Source organism: Epinephelus moara, chromosome 14 (assembly GCF_006386435.1).
Source record: "Epinephelus moara isolate mb chromosome 14, YSFRI_EMoa_1.0, whole genome shotgun sequence".
In the NCBI taxonomy this organism is placed as follows: domain Eukaryota; kingdom Metazoa; phylum Chordata; class Actinopteri; order Perciformes; family Serranidae; genus Epinephelus; species Epinephelus moara.
In genome coordinates, this window is record NC_065519.1 from 41843006 (window position 1) to 41858895 (window position 15890).

At 39.8% G+C, this 15890-nt stretch overlaps 1 protein-coding gene across 1 annotated transcript in view; it reads left to right on the forward strand.

Moving 5' to 3' along the window:
- Nucleotides 1–9243, forward strand: part of gabrb1 (gamma-aminobutyric acid type A receptor subunit beta1) — a 96735-nt gene extending 87492 nt beyond the window's left edge. The window contains exons 8-9 of the mRNA XM_050062347.1: nucleotides 5847–6100; nucleotides 7393–9243. Coding sequence (XP_049918304.1) covers nucleotides 5847–6100; nucleotides 7393–7734 — 596 coding nt within the window. The 3' untranslated portion in view covers nucleotides 7735–9243. The remainder of the gene's footprint in view (nucleotides 1–5846; nucleotides 6101–7392) is intronic.
- The last annotated feature ends 6647 nt before the right edge of the window (nucleotides 9244–15890 follow it).

Genomic DNA, 15890 nt, shown 5'->3' on the forward strand with positions numbered 1-15890 from the left:
GAGAGAGAGAGAGAGAGAGAGAGAGAGAGAGAGAGAGATGCAGGTAATGACAGTAGCTTACAACAACATTATTGAAAGTAATAATATTATAGTTATAGTTCTGGCTACTTATCTATAGTCATATACTTTTTCTCACTATCACCAAACTAAATAACCAACAAAAGTGTTACCTCTTGTCGTAATCCATACATACTGTTGATTTTGTGTTATTTCATATCATCCTCATTTACTGTTTACTCAGTTGTTAAACATTTAGCCTAAATAAATCTTCCTTTATCGCCAAGTCGTTGTCTGTGAATATTTCTTTTGAGCAGGAACTAAGATCACTGTATAAAGAATTCATAATGCAGGTATTGAGATTGATTCATGATTGAAAAGTGTACTGACGAATTAAAAATTGGTTTCCGGAGTTATTAATTTGATTAGTCGCTTCCCTCCATAGGAGGGTGGTGCCCCTAAATTTATTACGAGTGCAAACATTTTCTAAAGGTACTGCTCCTACACTTATCTCCAATAAACAATTTAGATTAATTCCAAATCACAACACAGCTGACCTCCCCACAGTTTAGTCCCAGACGTGGAACAACATCCTTGACAAAAGCGATGAAGTGTGCATTGTTGCCAAGACATGAAAGGCGCATTTTACCAGGTCTGGTACAGTGGCCTTTGTGTATGGCTCATGTCAAAAGCATAACTGGACACATGGCTACAAAATTACCTTCAAGGAAAATTTGTTGTGCCGTCTGGTCAGTCTTTGTCACCATGCCCCATAAATGCATCAGTACCTCAGGGATCCATTCTTAGCCCGTTGTTCTTCTCCATCTTCAAAGATGATGTTGTGGAACAGTGTTGGAGCAGCATGTTTCTCTACATGTGATCCACCATCTTTGCACCCATAACATCATCAAATGGGCCTGAGGAGGCAGCAAGCCTAAACAAACACCTGGAAAATATCAGAAATGCCTGGAAAGTCACGTCTGATGCCTGGAAGGTCACGTTCAAGCCACAGAGTGTCCACAGCAAGTCCATCTCACCCTGAATTCTTCTGTGGGAGCACTAAATGCAAGCTCAGTGAGGAGATGGAAGTTCTTCGACTGTGTATTGACAGGAGTCTCCAGTGGATAAGTCATCAGTCTAACATCTGCAAACTTGCTGGACAACATTTTGGAGCACTTCAGAAGTTGGCCAACAAGATTCTACAGACAGAGTCAACGTCTACAAAACCCAGCTCAGGAGCATCATGGAGTACTCCTGCCTTGCATGGATGAATGCCTCACAAACCACTTTTGGGCAGCTAGGTATCATCCAGGAAAAAGCACTAAAGATCATTGGTGTGGATAAGTGCTATACCATAAATGCAATCACCAGTCTGAGCCATCACAGAACATTTGCTGCAACAACTATTCAAGATGCATACTCCATGAAATTGCTCACAATTTCACATTATTGTACATTACTATCCATACTATCCTGTAAATCAGAGGGTAGTAATAATAATGATTGTAATCCACAGAGAGATGGTAATCTAGGGAGAAAGATTAATCAAACGGATACACATTGGCTGGGTTGTAGGGTGTTGTGTCATTTATGGTTCAGACACTGGGATGTGCCAATCCAAAGAAATGTGGAAGCACTGGAGATCAGGAGAGTGATATATCCTGATTAGCTAATGTAAAGACACCACAGGTAAAAAAGTGGGTGCAATTTGACTCATGTCATACCCAACCTTACTGTTGTCCTTAACAGTCTACAGTCATGTCAGCAGCTCTATGAGCTAAAAACTTCCTGGGTATAAAATTACTTAGATCTTCCACATTGTTGGGCCTATAGAGAAAGTGCACTAGCCTTCCACCAGCCAAGCAGCTAACGTCCAGTTTAACCCTCTTATAACTTGAATGGGGATAAAATGATTTAATCACATGGCTCTTCTGGACTTTCAAAATGTTATCTGACCAATCCCAATAGGGTTATGTTGCTAAAAACAATGGATCCACTGATTTACAGATGTGTCTTGCACATTGTTCTATGAGAACGTTTTTTTGAGGGGTCCAGTGGCATCATGTGACGGACCCAGAAGTTGTACTTCTGTGGTTTGGCCACTGTGTCAAATTGGCTCCAGCGTCCACTGCTGTTCTTGGGGGCACCCACGGACACAAAAAGTGCAGCTGAGGCTGATGGGAGTGTCATTAGTTCTGTAGCAATTGAAATTTTGACCTGATGAAATTGCTAGATGAAAAGTCAAATTCTTTCTCTATGGGCCAGGTAGGTCAAGATGTTTCAGTCTGGGCCCACAACTAGTAAGGCTAAAAATAAGACTATAATTTTGTGTGCTATTTGATAAACACCTTCAGTAGAAACCAGTGGGCTTGAGGCTATGAGACCCAGACAGAGCAGGGAAGTCAGAAGGTTTTAAAACAGACACATTTTTGTTTTTGGTCTTTCCATTGGATTTGTTGACAACAAATATGAAAAATAATGGCAGCCTTATCCTTGCAGTCCATGTAGGGTCCCATCCCTAAATATATGGGTACCTTTTTAGGATCATGCTCTCGCATGCGCTTGAGCACACAGTCCTCCGGGGGAACTATTGGCTTGTAAACACAGCCTGCCTTGTCTGAATGCTCATTTGCAAACACCCTCAGGGCAGAGTGTACTGAGCAAAAGCCCTCCAGGCAGACTCAGTTCCCCTTGACAGTGTGATGGAGCTCTTAAGACTGTGGGTACATTGAAAAATCAACATTTTCACTTCACACATGAGCCACATTTGCAAGTGACACACCCAATATACATTATTCAGGAATGTTACAGTATTAACCAGTAGTTATACTTACTTATATATATATATATGTGTGTGTGTGTGTGTGTGTGTGTGTACGAATTTTGATAAGCTCTGGTTCTGGTTTGAGATTCTTGAAACTTCGGTGTTACAATATGTAGTGAACCATGGAAGATCACATTGATTACCTGCAAGCATTTGTTCTGTTATTGCAAAACATAAGCATGACCCAAATATTAATGATAAGACGACAACTTCTCACTTGACTTCTCCATTGTTGCCTTCTCCATCCTCTCTTTCTAACCTGTAGAATATGTTACGCCCACTTCAGGTTGAGGAAAACCTGCTATTTGTTTGGTTACAGCTGGGAACCATCTTTCCAGATTCAGAACCAATCTATTTTTGGTCAAAATGCTCCAAATGGTTCAAAATTTCATGCCCGAATAGAATGGAATAGATCCCATTTTCACCTGGTGCTAACATGTGAACTGTATCTGGATCTGTTTGGAGAGACTTTTGCCTCTTCTAAAGAATTAAGACAGAAAGAGCATTTCTTCTAAGAAAGAATTAGAGACTTACTGGATGGATTGCCATAAAATTTGGAGAATTATTCGTAATAACTTTGGTTTAATCTAGTGCCATCATCAGGTCAACATGCCAGACTTTTGGGAACTGTGTGGTGGACATTTTGTGAAAGATTATGGAGTACCAGATATTGCTTGTCACCACTCTGGGCTACTCTCCTCTAACCACATGGCCATCCTGCAGTCACATTATGATCATTAGTCTCCATTCTACAGCTTCTGTGTGAGCTGGCCTGCTGGAAGGGCCTGAGTTACTGAGGCGACAAAGGCATATCAAGTCAAATGCCCATCCATTCCACTGTTTATAATAGCCATTATTAGTCTTCCATTACTTGGGTTGTGTCTGTTTGTGAACCAGAGGTGAGTCAGAGCGCAGTACTGCCTCGTAATTACAACCACTTTGGTAGATTTTGTAGGAATCTTTTGTCCTATGTGAAGCACTAGCCATCTGCAACAGTACTGTAAATTTGTTTGAGTGGATGCAAAGGGGAAGGGAAACTTAATAATGTCCCAACCCAACTTTCACATCACTGACAGATACCTTTTCACTTATAAGTTATAACATATAATTGCATATGATTGCACACAACAAAGCAATACAGCTCAACTCCCATTTAAAGGATGACATTTTGAGGAACACCTTTTTTGCATTTTTTTCCCACAGTCATATGAAAAAATCAGTATTGATTTTATTAATTTGTGTCCCTTAGGAAGCATATTAGAGACATTTTTCACACTCTTTTTTCTTGCATGCCTCAGTGGTGAACACAGAATCCAAAAATAGCAAACATTCTTGATGATTTAAAGTAAAGGAAGAACACACTACAACAGCAAACTACAGTTTATCAAAGCATCCATTTACAACTCTCATACAATTCATGCGTTATAATCCAAGTCTCATTTATCCAGTCGAATGCTCAGTACATCTCAAATACAGGCATTTTCTCTGTAACCCTAGTATTTAAAACACTTCCGCATACAAGTAGCCACATAGGCAAGTGCTGGGATTTGAACTCTGCTCATGCATTCCATTGAGTTACTTTGACTTTTGAGACTGTTAATGAAGTGTAGCAGTTCAGCAGTTTGCCCTGCTTCCAGTCTCTTTAAACTAAGCTAAATGCATGCCTGACTTTCCATCCTTACCTGACTTGGCAAAACAACAAATTAATATGTTTACTTTAATCACTATATTTTTAAGATATGTATGTGTTTGCTTGCGTGCTTGCTTCAGAATATGTGACAATCACTACACAATGAAAAGCAACAAGACTAATGGCACAAACACAAAGTACAGCTAAGGCTGATGGAGATATAATTAGTTTTGCAGGTATTTGGTAATGAAACAAAATATATAGGTTGGGAGGGAGTTACTGCTCCTAGCGGTCGAGTTCAAGTATCTTGGGGTCTTGTTCACTAGTGAGGATAAAATGGAACATAAGATGGACCGGCAGTTCGTCTGCAGTGATGCAGGCAATGCGCTGGACCATTGTGGTGAAAGGCAAAGCTCAGGATTTGTTGCTCCATCTATGTCCCAAATCACATCTATGACCATGAGTTTTGGGTAGTGACTAAAAGAAGGAGATCTCGGATCCATGTGGCCGATATGAGTTTCCTCTGTAGGGTGGCTGGACTCAGAGATAGGGTGAGGAGCTCGAACATTCACAGGGAGCTCGGAGTAGAGCAACTGCTCCTTTGGGTCAAAAGGGCATCTGATCAGGAGGCCTCCTGAGAAGGCCCCGAGGTAGATCCAGAACATGCTGGAAGGATTATATATATATTTTGTCTAACCTGGGAATGCCAACTGATCCCCCAGGAGCAACTGGAAAGCACTGCAAGGGAGAGAGAAACCTGGAGTCCCTTCATCAGTCTGCCGTCCCTGTGACCCAGCCCCAGATAAGAGGATGAAATAGGATGGGTGGATCGAAGAAAGTATGTTTTTGACCTGATGGTGGTGCTAGATAAAAAAAAAAGGATTATCAATGCATTACAATTCATCCTGAGGTAGAAATGTGTCTCTTCACTAGATTTCATGTAAATCCATCTGATAGTTGTCCAGTGGACATTTCAATCTGAACCACAAAAGGTCACCCTGGTGGTGGCACGAGATGAAAAGTCAGGATATCACCAAAGATACATCACCTAGGGACCCCGAATGTCTTTACAAAATGTCATGGCATTCTTTTTTCATATGAGTCAAGATATTAAAGTCTTGACCAATCCGCTGATCTGCTTATCTCCATAGCCACATGTATCCTCCTACTAAAACAAAACAAGAGAATGTCAGAGGGTTTGCAGTCCAGTACAGCTAGAAATGTTGGCAATGGAAATGATTACCAATCCTTTTTAACAGCCACGGCCTGCATATGAAGGCTGTTTTGTAATAAAGGAAAGCCCTTCTTCTTCTTCTGTAGCTATGATGTTCTCTCAGCATGCAGTCTTACCAAAAGACCTCCTACTAACTGTCCCTTCCCTCTGCTTTTCTACAGGTATAACCACGGTGCTGACAATGACCACCATCAATACCCACCTTAGGGAGACTCTGCCCAAGATCCCCTACGTCAAGGCCATTGACATTTATCTCATGGGTTGCTTCGTCTTCGTCTTTCTGGCCTTGCTGGAGTACGCCTTTGTCAACTACATCTTCTTTGGCCGAGGTCCTCACCTACAGAAGAAGGTAGCAGAAAAGGCTGCCAAGTCCAACAACGAGAACAAGAGCAGATTGGAGAGCAACAAAGTGCAGGTGGGAAAGGGGCTTTGTGAAGTTTTCATACTGTGTGGTTTATGACATGGAGCCCAGAAACATTAACTTTATTCAGATTATGCAATTCAAGTTCTCTTTGACCCAATCAGTAAATTACATTTTAAAACATATCTGGTCATACAAGAGGTTCTTGCATGAGGCTTATTGAATGAGAGTTGTCTGACTGGCTACTGAACCTGGCAAATCAATAATCCACCACTATAGTGGGTGTCTTCTTATTTCTCACTTTTACAGTGCCCATTTAATCAGGCTTATTTTTGGTACTATTGTGAGTGTATGATTGAAACAGATTCACAATGGTGTGAAAATGGCAGCTTAGTTTTAAGGTAACAATTTTCAGGTAACAGAAATCCAAAAACCAAAGAATCCTGCATACTATTAATCACTTGTTCTCACTTCAATAAAACACTTATTCAGTATTCTTTAAAGTAACTATGTTGTAGGACCTGTTGTCTGGCCCTGTCTATAGGCAAACTTGTTTATACTAGCTCCAATCAAAGGTAGAATGAAAAGGCTGCCTCCCAGGTGAAATGTATGGAGATGACCCTGATGAAGGCCACAAGCTGAAATGTGTTGGTCTAACAACAAAGTTGTTCTGCAAACTAATAGGGCTGGACCCAAATATTTAACTGTTCTGATATATGATCATTGGGTAGGTATTTTTGTTTTCAATTTTGTGATTTGGATATTATAAATAATTATACATTGGGAAATATGAATTTCTGGCATTGTCCTGGATTCTTAGCCTACTATTAAGAGCATTTATGTAGGTCTACAATTTACCCATCAAAAGAACAATGTCACAAAGAAATGTATAGATACATGGGACCTCATTCAACCAAACTTTACAAGGTTACAAATATGCAATAGTGTAGAATAACAGAATCTTTAAAAAAAAACCTGAAAGACATGTTGCTGCATACTGTCCATGTCAGCCAAGAATGGAGACATGTCTAGCTAAGTCATACCCCCACATCCTTCGTGGCCAAATATTTGCTGTTGAGTACTCCTAGTGCTCCAGATCCCAGAAAGTGGTTTTCACGACAGCCCTCCAAACTACGAGTATTGCTGTTTGTCTAAATTGTCTAAAATTAAAAACCATTCCTGAAAAGGTCTAACCTGTATGGGGCAGTTCACGATGCAATGATCAATTCCACACATTTTCTCTCAATAGGGCGCTACTTGTTTGGGACTCAGCCTTTGACTTTGCCATCTATTTGAGTTTTTGTTTCAAAATTAATTGAAGGAACTTTGATGACTTCCTCCCTCAGGTTGATGCTCATGGCAACATCCTCCTAACCAACTTAACCAGTGAGATGGGTGGAGCAGATATGATGGGAGCTCTCAACGACCCTCGGGCTACCATGTTCTCTTATGACAGTGCCAGCATACAGTACCGTAAGCCCATGACCAGCCGAGACCTGTATGGACGACCAGCCATTGACCGGCCAATGGGCCACAAGAAGGGCCGCTTGCGGAGGAGGGCTTCGCAGCTCAAAGTCAAGATCCCCGACCTCACGGACGTCAACGCCATAGACAAGTGGTCCCGTGTCGTCTTCCCAATTGCATTCACCTTCTTCAACCTGGTCTACTGGCTTTACTATGTCCATTAGGGTGGCAGTAGCGGGCCTCTGTGGCAGCACTACTGCTAATGATTTGATAGAAAAGCTACCTAGGTCTTGTACAGCAATGAAAACGAAGGAGCGTTCAGTCCATTTGTATACATCCTGTTTTGGAATGAGTAGTACTGGATGTCTTTACAATGTAAATACAATTTAATATATAATATATAAATATATATATAACAGAGGTATAATTTATTAAAAATCCTATCACTTTTGCTGTACTCATCCATACAAAATAGATAGATAAAAATAATGGAATTTAAGACACAGTAAAGGTATGGTATTTCTAAGTTCAAACTTGCCAAAAAGACTTTGGTGACTCCAAAATTATGGGCAATGATCTTTCATTTGTTCTATATCTTTTTCTTACCTTCCGTTATCTCACTTTTTGCATGTGAATGGAACACAACTTTTTGTTTGCTTAAGACAAAAACAAGAGCAAAGGAAGCCCAGTGCAAAACAAGTAGGTAATTATAACAGTTTTTACATGATCTTGTGACTGAAGCTCATCCAGCTTATTAACAGAAGACGTTTGGTTGAATTCCACCGTAATAAGATAGTCCTGATTTGATTTAAGGTCAGTGCTCTGATTGAGGTCATTTTTGTGGAGCCGGATATGCATCGTGTTGAAATCCTTCTCTGAAAGCCATCTGTGAGCTAACAAACATGTCAGATTGCTTTTCATGACATGTTCTCTTTTTTTGACAAGTTTCTTTTCAGTTCTGTAAAAAAAGAAAAAAAAAGAAAAAGCTTTGCATGGCTCTACTGAGCCACTCTGTATTATAATCATTATACTGTATGCTTTCGAACAATCATTGCATATAAGGTAAGTACAGGACAGATGTTAATTGGAACTCCAACTAATTTCTCAAAAACAAAATGTAGTCGAATTTGTATCTATGATATTCTCACAGTGTCTGTGAGCATGTACAATGTAATTTTCTTTAAAAGAAATCAGGTAAAGAATGACCAATGATGTCACCATGCTTTCAAAATCACATTTAAAATTTCAAGCCCTGATAAAACTCGCTGCTGGTGTTGAACATTTTGTGTTACAGACTATTATTAAACATTTTTGTCAGATACCTGAAAATATACTGTTCATAACTGTTAGAAATACATAGAGGGTTATCCATCTCAGTGTGTTAAATAATTACAGGGCAAGTTTGAGGTCACTGTTACTCTAATTTATTTTTCAGTGGATTGCCTTTCAGCTCATTATCAAGGCTTAGGGTTAGGGATCAGTTGTAAGACCCCAGTTCAAGTTTGCTCCAGCTCCAGTCCTACAGTCAGGTTCAAAATACATTTCTGAGGACAAACTAGTGGTGAGGACAGACAGAGTAGGTATGACCAACATCAAACAAAGTGTAATAGCTGGCCCAGTGTCCCTAGAAATTATTTCCATATTGGACAAAACCTCACAAATCATGTTCTGTGCCAATGCCAGAAGTTGAGCGTCCTTTACAGTATACACCAGTCAGCCAAAACATTAAAACCCCTGACGGGTGAAATGAATAACACTGATTATCTTGTTACAGTGCAGTGTTCTGCTGGGTCCTGGCATATATGTACGGTGAAGAGGTCATTGAAGTGGCATATAGCAAGTTGCAAGAGTTTCATGCAGGAGATTGGAGTTCGTGTTCTTTCACAGACCTGCAGTTAACATTTGTCTTTCTAATCAACCCTATTTACCTAACCTTTATTTGCTTTTACCAAGCATTTTAGTTGCCTAACCATACCTACACCATAACAATAGTTTATTTGCCATAACCAAAGTCTCACCCTAATCTGGACCACACCATAGATGCCATGCACAGCAAAACGTTACCATCTTATGTGCTGAAAACTGTAAATGAAGAGGAGGGAGGTGCACAGCTTTCTTTTTCTCTGCTGCACTCAGGTCTCTCTTGCAAAATAGATCTTCATCTCAGTGAGATTACCTGATTAAATAAAGGTCGTATAATGGCTGTTGACTGCACAAGAAAGGTACAAGCATTCTGGGCAGAAACTTATTCCAATGCTGGACGGAAGGCTTTTCTTCTCCCACTTAATCTGTGGCAATCCAAGTTCATGTCTAAGGTTGTGTGATGGAGACATTTCTTTCAGCTAAACAACTCTAACATCTACATGTGGGTGACAAATAAAAAGAAAAGCCTACATGCTGTTTGTTAGTGAAGTGCTCCTCCTCCAAAAAACTCAGGAACAGGTTTTGCACAGCTTGTCATGTAGATTCTCAAAGTCTGTAGAGCTTCACTGGAGGAATGAACATCATTCTTGCAGAACATATTCCCTCATTTGGAGACTGCTGTCCAACACTCTAAAATCTCCCATAGGTGTTTAGTTGACTGTGAATGCAGTAGAATATGACTCGTGACATTTTCATCAAAGCATTCAGTGAGACCTCATGATCTGAATGGAAACATTATATTCTTCATGTTTGTCCAGTCTTTAATTCAGTTTTTTTTCTTGAATATATTTGTACATTTTTTGGCCACAAGCCTTTTTATAAGCTAAAGCAGGGCTACAGCATGGATTGTCTAAAAGAGACACGTGCGTATACACTTGGTGACCAGAAAATTGAAATCATTCAGAGTAAGCACAATGTTGGCACTCCTAGTGTGAATTATCCATGGCCCTGTCGTGTGCCGGTGTTTAAGATAACCATGCTGACACCAGAGCTCTACATTACCAAGGCTGATGGATGGACCTGTGTTCTATGGAGCCTGCATTTGTGTTTCTTCCAAAGTTGTCAGTAGGATTTATTGCATGACTTGATGTGTTGTGATGAGGTCATCCCGTCTAAATGTTCCTTGAATAGTTCCTGGACATTCTTTAGGCATTTTTGGATCAGAGAAACTTTTTCATAATTCTAATAAATAGTTCTAAGAACCCCACTTTTATCACGTCCGCACCACAAGAACTAGGAACGATCGTAGTTCTTAGCATTTTTTGGGACTCTTTTAGCTCCTATTTCAGACAAGGTACTCTTCCATAACAAGATAAACCTTACATAATTATATGGTGATTGGTTCAACCCATGAGCCAGTGCAGCACTGGCAACTGCCATTTTTAAGAAGCTGTTAGCTATGTAAACAACAGACAACACAAACAGCTCTTACCAGGAAAAACATAAAAGAAAGCACGAACAAATGGACCAACAGTGAAGGACAGGCTTCACTGACGGGGGGAAATCCAATGCGATTTAGACTCATCAAAACAAAATATAAGAATCTTTGATAACATGACATAACATGATGTTGCTACACCAACCCTTGGCCGGCTTATGTCATGTTAGCGATTCCTCTCGGGGAGTCCCCAGAACTGTTTGGTCCAAAAATGCCTTTTGACATGCAGGGAAGCATTATTTTGTTGAAAATGTCTATCATGATTAATCCATTTTGCAACCATGTTAAGGCCTTCCTATACTTTGGGTTCTGGTATCAAAGTGTCAATCTATGGGTAGTTAATACCTTCCAAACCATTATCAACTCACCCACAAGCATGTTCACTTACAACCTCATTTGGTTCATGACCTTGTGGTATTTGAGGACAGGGAAAGATCATGGTTAGAGTTAATACAAAGGGCATAGTTACTTAAAGTCACCCTAAACTCTACACCTAAGGCCATACTTCTTGCATGGCACTAGACGTCAAAATTAGGCTTAAATGATGAGGTACAAATTTGTCCAATTTGGACATCATTTCTTGGGATACTGAGCTCTTTTTAGCTACGAGACACTTTCAGCACTTTACCATTGATAGCAGAGGCACCCTGTGTGGCTGTCTGCTGTTACACCCCTATAGAGGTAGACTGTGTGTTTGTGTCATTTCTTGTTCTGGCCAGAGTCACTTTCTTACATATTCTTGGTAGACCTAAGGGTTTGAGGTTTCTTTTGCTTCTAGTCCTTCCATTGTTTCATTTTGAAGCTGCTGCCTGTTTAAAGCCCATAAACTATTCAGTCTTAGTGAAACACAATTTTGTCAGCTTTCTCTGTCATCTGCCCACTGTAACGCAAACAAGGAATCAAAGTTACTGGCTTTGGTAGAGACATATGTAAATGGTAAAGGAGGGTTCACCTCTTCAGGTGTGGCAGGGTTTCTATTTTTCTGATCACTGAGTGAGTTTGTACACTATGGGATGTGAACATGGATCATCAGCTGAGCTCTGTTAAAGTCCAACTTGGGCCTTGTTTCCACAGCTTTGGCCACCCTTTCTATCAGTTATGCTAACAGTTTGCTCACTAAATTAATTGTTGAAATCTATATGATAAGAAATACTGAAAAATATCAACTGGGTAGTTCCCAAAGTTAACCTCTAGAAATCTTAAGTCCTTCAAAAAGACTTCCCGCTTTCCCAGATTGGATAACTGATAGAAAGCATAGCTTAGACTGCAAAATAAGAAAAGAAAATAAGAAATAATCAGATACAAAATCTATGTGGTTAAAGTAATACATTTTTTCTTCCACAAAGTTTCCCAGTTGATGACAAACTTTTACAGTGTAGTCACGGCAACTCGAAGGTTAGGACAAGTGTGGACAGCTTGTCTTATCAGGGCTTTCAACAAAAAAAGCAGCAAAACCAGATAGGCTTCTACAGGACACAATAGTAGCAGTGTGCTCTTTCCTCATGGCTGAATATTGTGCCTTTACCAAGAATCTCAATATTTTCACAGGGTTTAACTTAACTTCTATCTAGTGAGTAGAATTTAAAACAAATCATCTTGTACTTTTTTTAGATTAAGAAGAACATGGAGAACCAAAAACAGAAGTGGACTATTTAAGATCTTTTCTGAGGCTCTAAAGTACAGTACCATTATCTAAGCGTAGATTGTAGTAGTAAGACATTCCAGCATTATGATGACAATCTTTTGAATTTAATGCTGAAAAAAAACTCCTGCGAGGCTGGTCTCCATGCTGCCAGTGTTGCTGTTTTTAGAGTGGACGGACAGGAGGTGGAAAAAAAGAAAACAACAAAACAAAAAAACAGCTTGGCTTTCTTCACAACAAAGGACCCGGAGCAGATGGACACATGTTTTCTGTGAACGGACGAGCTAATGGAGGCCCTGAACAACTGGTTTGCCCACAGGCCGTGGAGAGGGAGGACATGTGCTGGACTCTTATTGTGTAAAATTACTGTACAATTTTTCTCTCATGCTCTATATGTGCTCTCAAGTGGAATGGGGTGTGGGTGTGTTTGCCCGTGTGTCTTTCTGCTTGTTTACAGGCAGATATAAGACACTGTGCAGGAATGGTTGTGTGGATGTGTGTGTGTGTGTGTGTGTGTGTGTGTGAGTATGAGCATATGGATGCGTGTGAGAGGGACAAAACATGACACACGACATACAAATTCTTTGTGTCAACTTATAGAGACTTCAAAGAATAGAGTTTAAATAAAATTGCTGACATCTCTACCAACCACAGTGTATTTTTGCTGGCTTATCAGAAACTAACAAGTATGTTTCAAGCATGTTTGTTTTCACTGTTTAATAAACCCCAGAACTGATTAACACAACTAGGATGGGGGTTGGGTGATACAGTAATAGGGGCCCAGCTGAACGATTTTGCCCCCAGGGCCCCTTAACAGGTTAATCCAGCCATATGAACCTCACACAGATAACATCAGGTCAGGATGTGCTCTGTATCTAACAAATAGAGGTTAACTGATTCACACTCAGAGTAAATGTAGACTCTTTTGAGACAGAAAAAAATCATTTTACTTCGCTCCTATAACATTGTTACCAAAGCATCGATACATTTGTGTTTTCTGAGATGTTGGTCACGCACAGGTAATTTGTCTGTAGGTATCATTCTTTCTATTGGATGTACACTTTGTTTTGAGATTGTAGCATGTCATTTCATATGTGCTGAATCAGTTTAACCATCAATCAGTTTTGTAGCGACTCATCGTTGTTGGTTTTTTTTAGTTATAGTGTATTTATTTTTTTACTTACACATAGTTGCTTTTACTGCCAGGATAGTAGCATGGAGAGCAGTATTTTTTTTTCACAGAGACATCATTGCATTTACTGCCAGGATAGTGGCATGACAAGCTGTATTTTTTACTGAGACATGGCTGCTTTTACTGCCAGGTTAGTGGCATTAAAAGCAATTGTTTTTGACCAAGACATTGCTGCATTTAACGCCAGAATAGTGGTCTGAAAAGTTGTTCTTTTTTTATGGAGATATCCCTGCATTTACTGCCAGAATAGTGGTCTGAGAAGTTTTTTATTTTTTTACCAACACACCCCTGATTTTATTGCCAGGATAGTGGCATGAAAAGCGGTATTTTTTTTCTGACACAGCTCTACAGTTACTGCCAGGACAACAGCATGAAAAGCAGTTGTGTTTTTTTATCAAGACATCCCTGCTTTTACTGCCAGGACAACAGCATGAAAAGCAGTTGTTTTTTACTGAGATATCCAGTGCCAATTGTCCCACCAAAAACAGGTAATTTAAGCCAAAACCAAGTGCTTTTTGTGCCTAAACCTAACCACATGTTAACCACAGCCATAAATGTAGTTTCCCCATGTATTCGCTACATAATAATGTGTAAATGTAATGTATCCATGGTTTGCAGACATTTTGTCGGCATTTTTTCTGATGACTGGATTGCTGGTTGCAGTTTTTGTGAAATTTAGTTTTAACTGATTGACACAGTTAAATGCAGTCAGAGAAAAAAATCGCAAATTTCAAAAGAACTGCATGTGGCACTGTTGTCATTTTATTTAATTTATTTGATATGGATAAAAAAAATGTAACATGCACCAACATTTTCCAAAGCATGCTGTAGTGTTGTAGATTATTCAAGACTACTACCTTCCAGTCAACCATTGTTGATCAGTTGATTTCACAGAGGTACAGTAGGGAAATCAACTCACAGACACTTGAAATATGCTTGAGTTATGTATCTACACACAGCAGTGACAGTTCTATTAGTTCTGGTACAGTTCTATTATAACTGTAGGGGCAATATTTTTGACAATGATTCATTTTCTACATTTTATGGTGGATACAATCGACTATAAACAACAAGGTCTCATGACCAAATGATAAAACTCCATATCCATTGTTTTCATCTTACTTGTGCGTGCACCAGAGTATATTTTAAACTGATAACACAATGTGCCATAGCCAGCCATTTGAAATTCTCATAATGTACTTGTAGTTTTGGCTGACTAGAGTTCTGCTGGGAAAAGCATGTTACTGCTTGTTAAGCATAATGTAAGATCATCTCTCTGAAAACAGAAAAGTTCGACTCTAACAGCTCTGGTTCAGGCAGGCACTGAGTCAGCCTCTTCTCTATCCAGCTGTACACTGCAGATGTGAAGGGCCATTGTCTTTATAGAGACTGAAGTTTCTGGAGTGAAACCGTGGCGGCTGGAGGAGAATGCCATTAGTCCAGTTAGCATGTCCGCGGCAAACAGCAGCAGCGCTCATTCTAAGGATTAACGTGAAGCTCCGGAGTGAAGACGAATGCCATTAGCACATTTAGCATGGCTGTGTCTGCTGGCAGTTGAGCCCATTCTCATTATTAATCAGACAGCCGGCTGTCTAATCGACTGAAAGGCCACAGCCTGGACACAAACGTCACCTCCACTTACTCAGAGCACACTGTGACCTCTCTTCCTTCTCTGAGCCTTAATTATTTTAGTTCTCATCTATTTCTCCTTTTTATCCTGAGTAAACGTTTCTGCCTTTGCTGCTCTTAGCAGAGAAAACCTCTCTTTAAAGAACAGGTTTACTTTTTTTCAAGTCTGCCTGACAACAATGCTGACATGCCCATATGAACATTGAAACACCTTTTGCTTGCTGTAATCTGCCTGTTCATACTGGCCATTAAAACATCTCTTCCTAATGTGCTTCCAGTGTAAGTGATAGGGGAAAGAAATCTGTCGTCCTCATTCTGTGCAAAAATAAATTCCAGTTTATCTGTTTTTTATACATATATATATATATATATATGTACTAGTCCGTACCCATTGAGTGCACAGTTGCCCACATACAGTTTCACATGGTGTGTGTTTGGGATACAGGTCATAGGAAACTGCAGATTAAATAGTCAACTGAACCCATTAAGAAGAGCAATGTATTCAGACAGAGTGTTTGAAAAACGTGGGACAGACAGAATGACTGACTGACAGAAT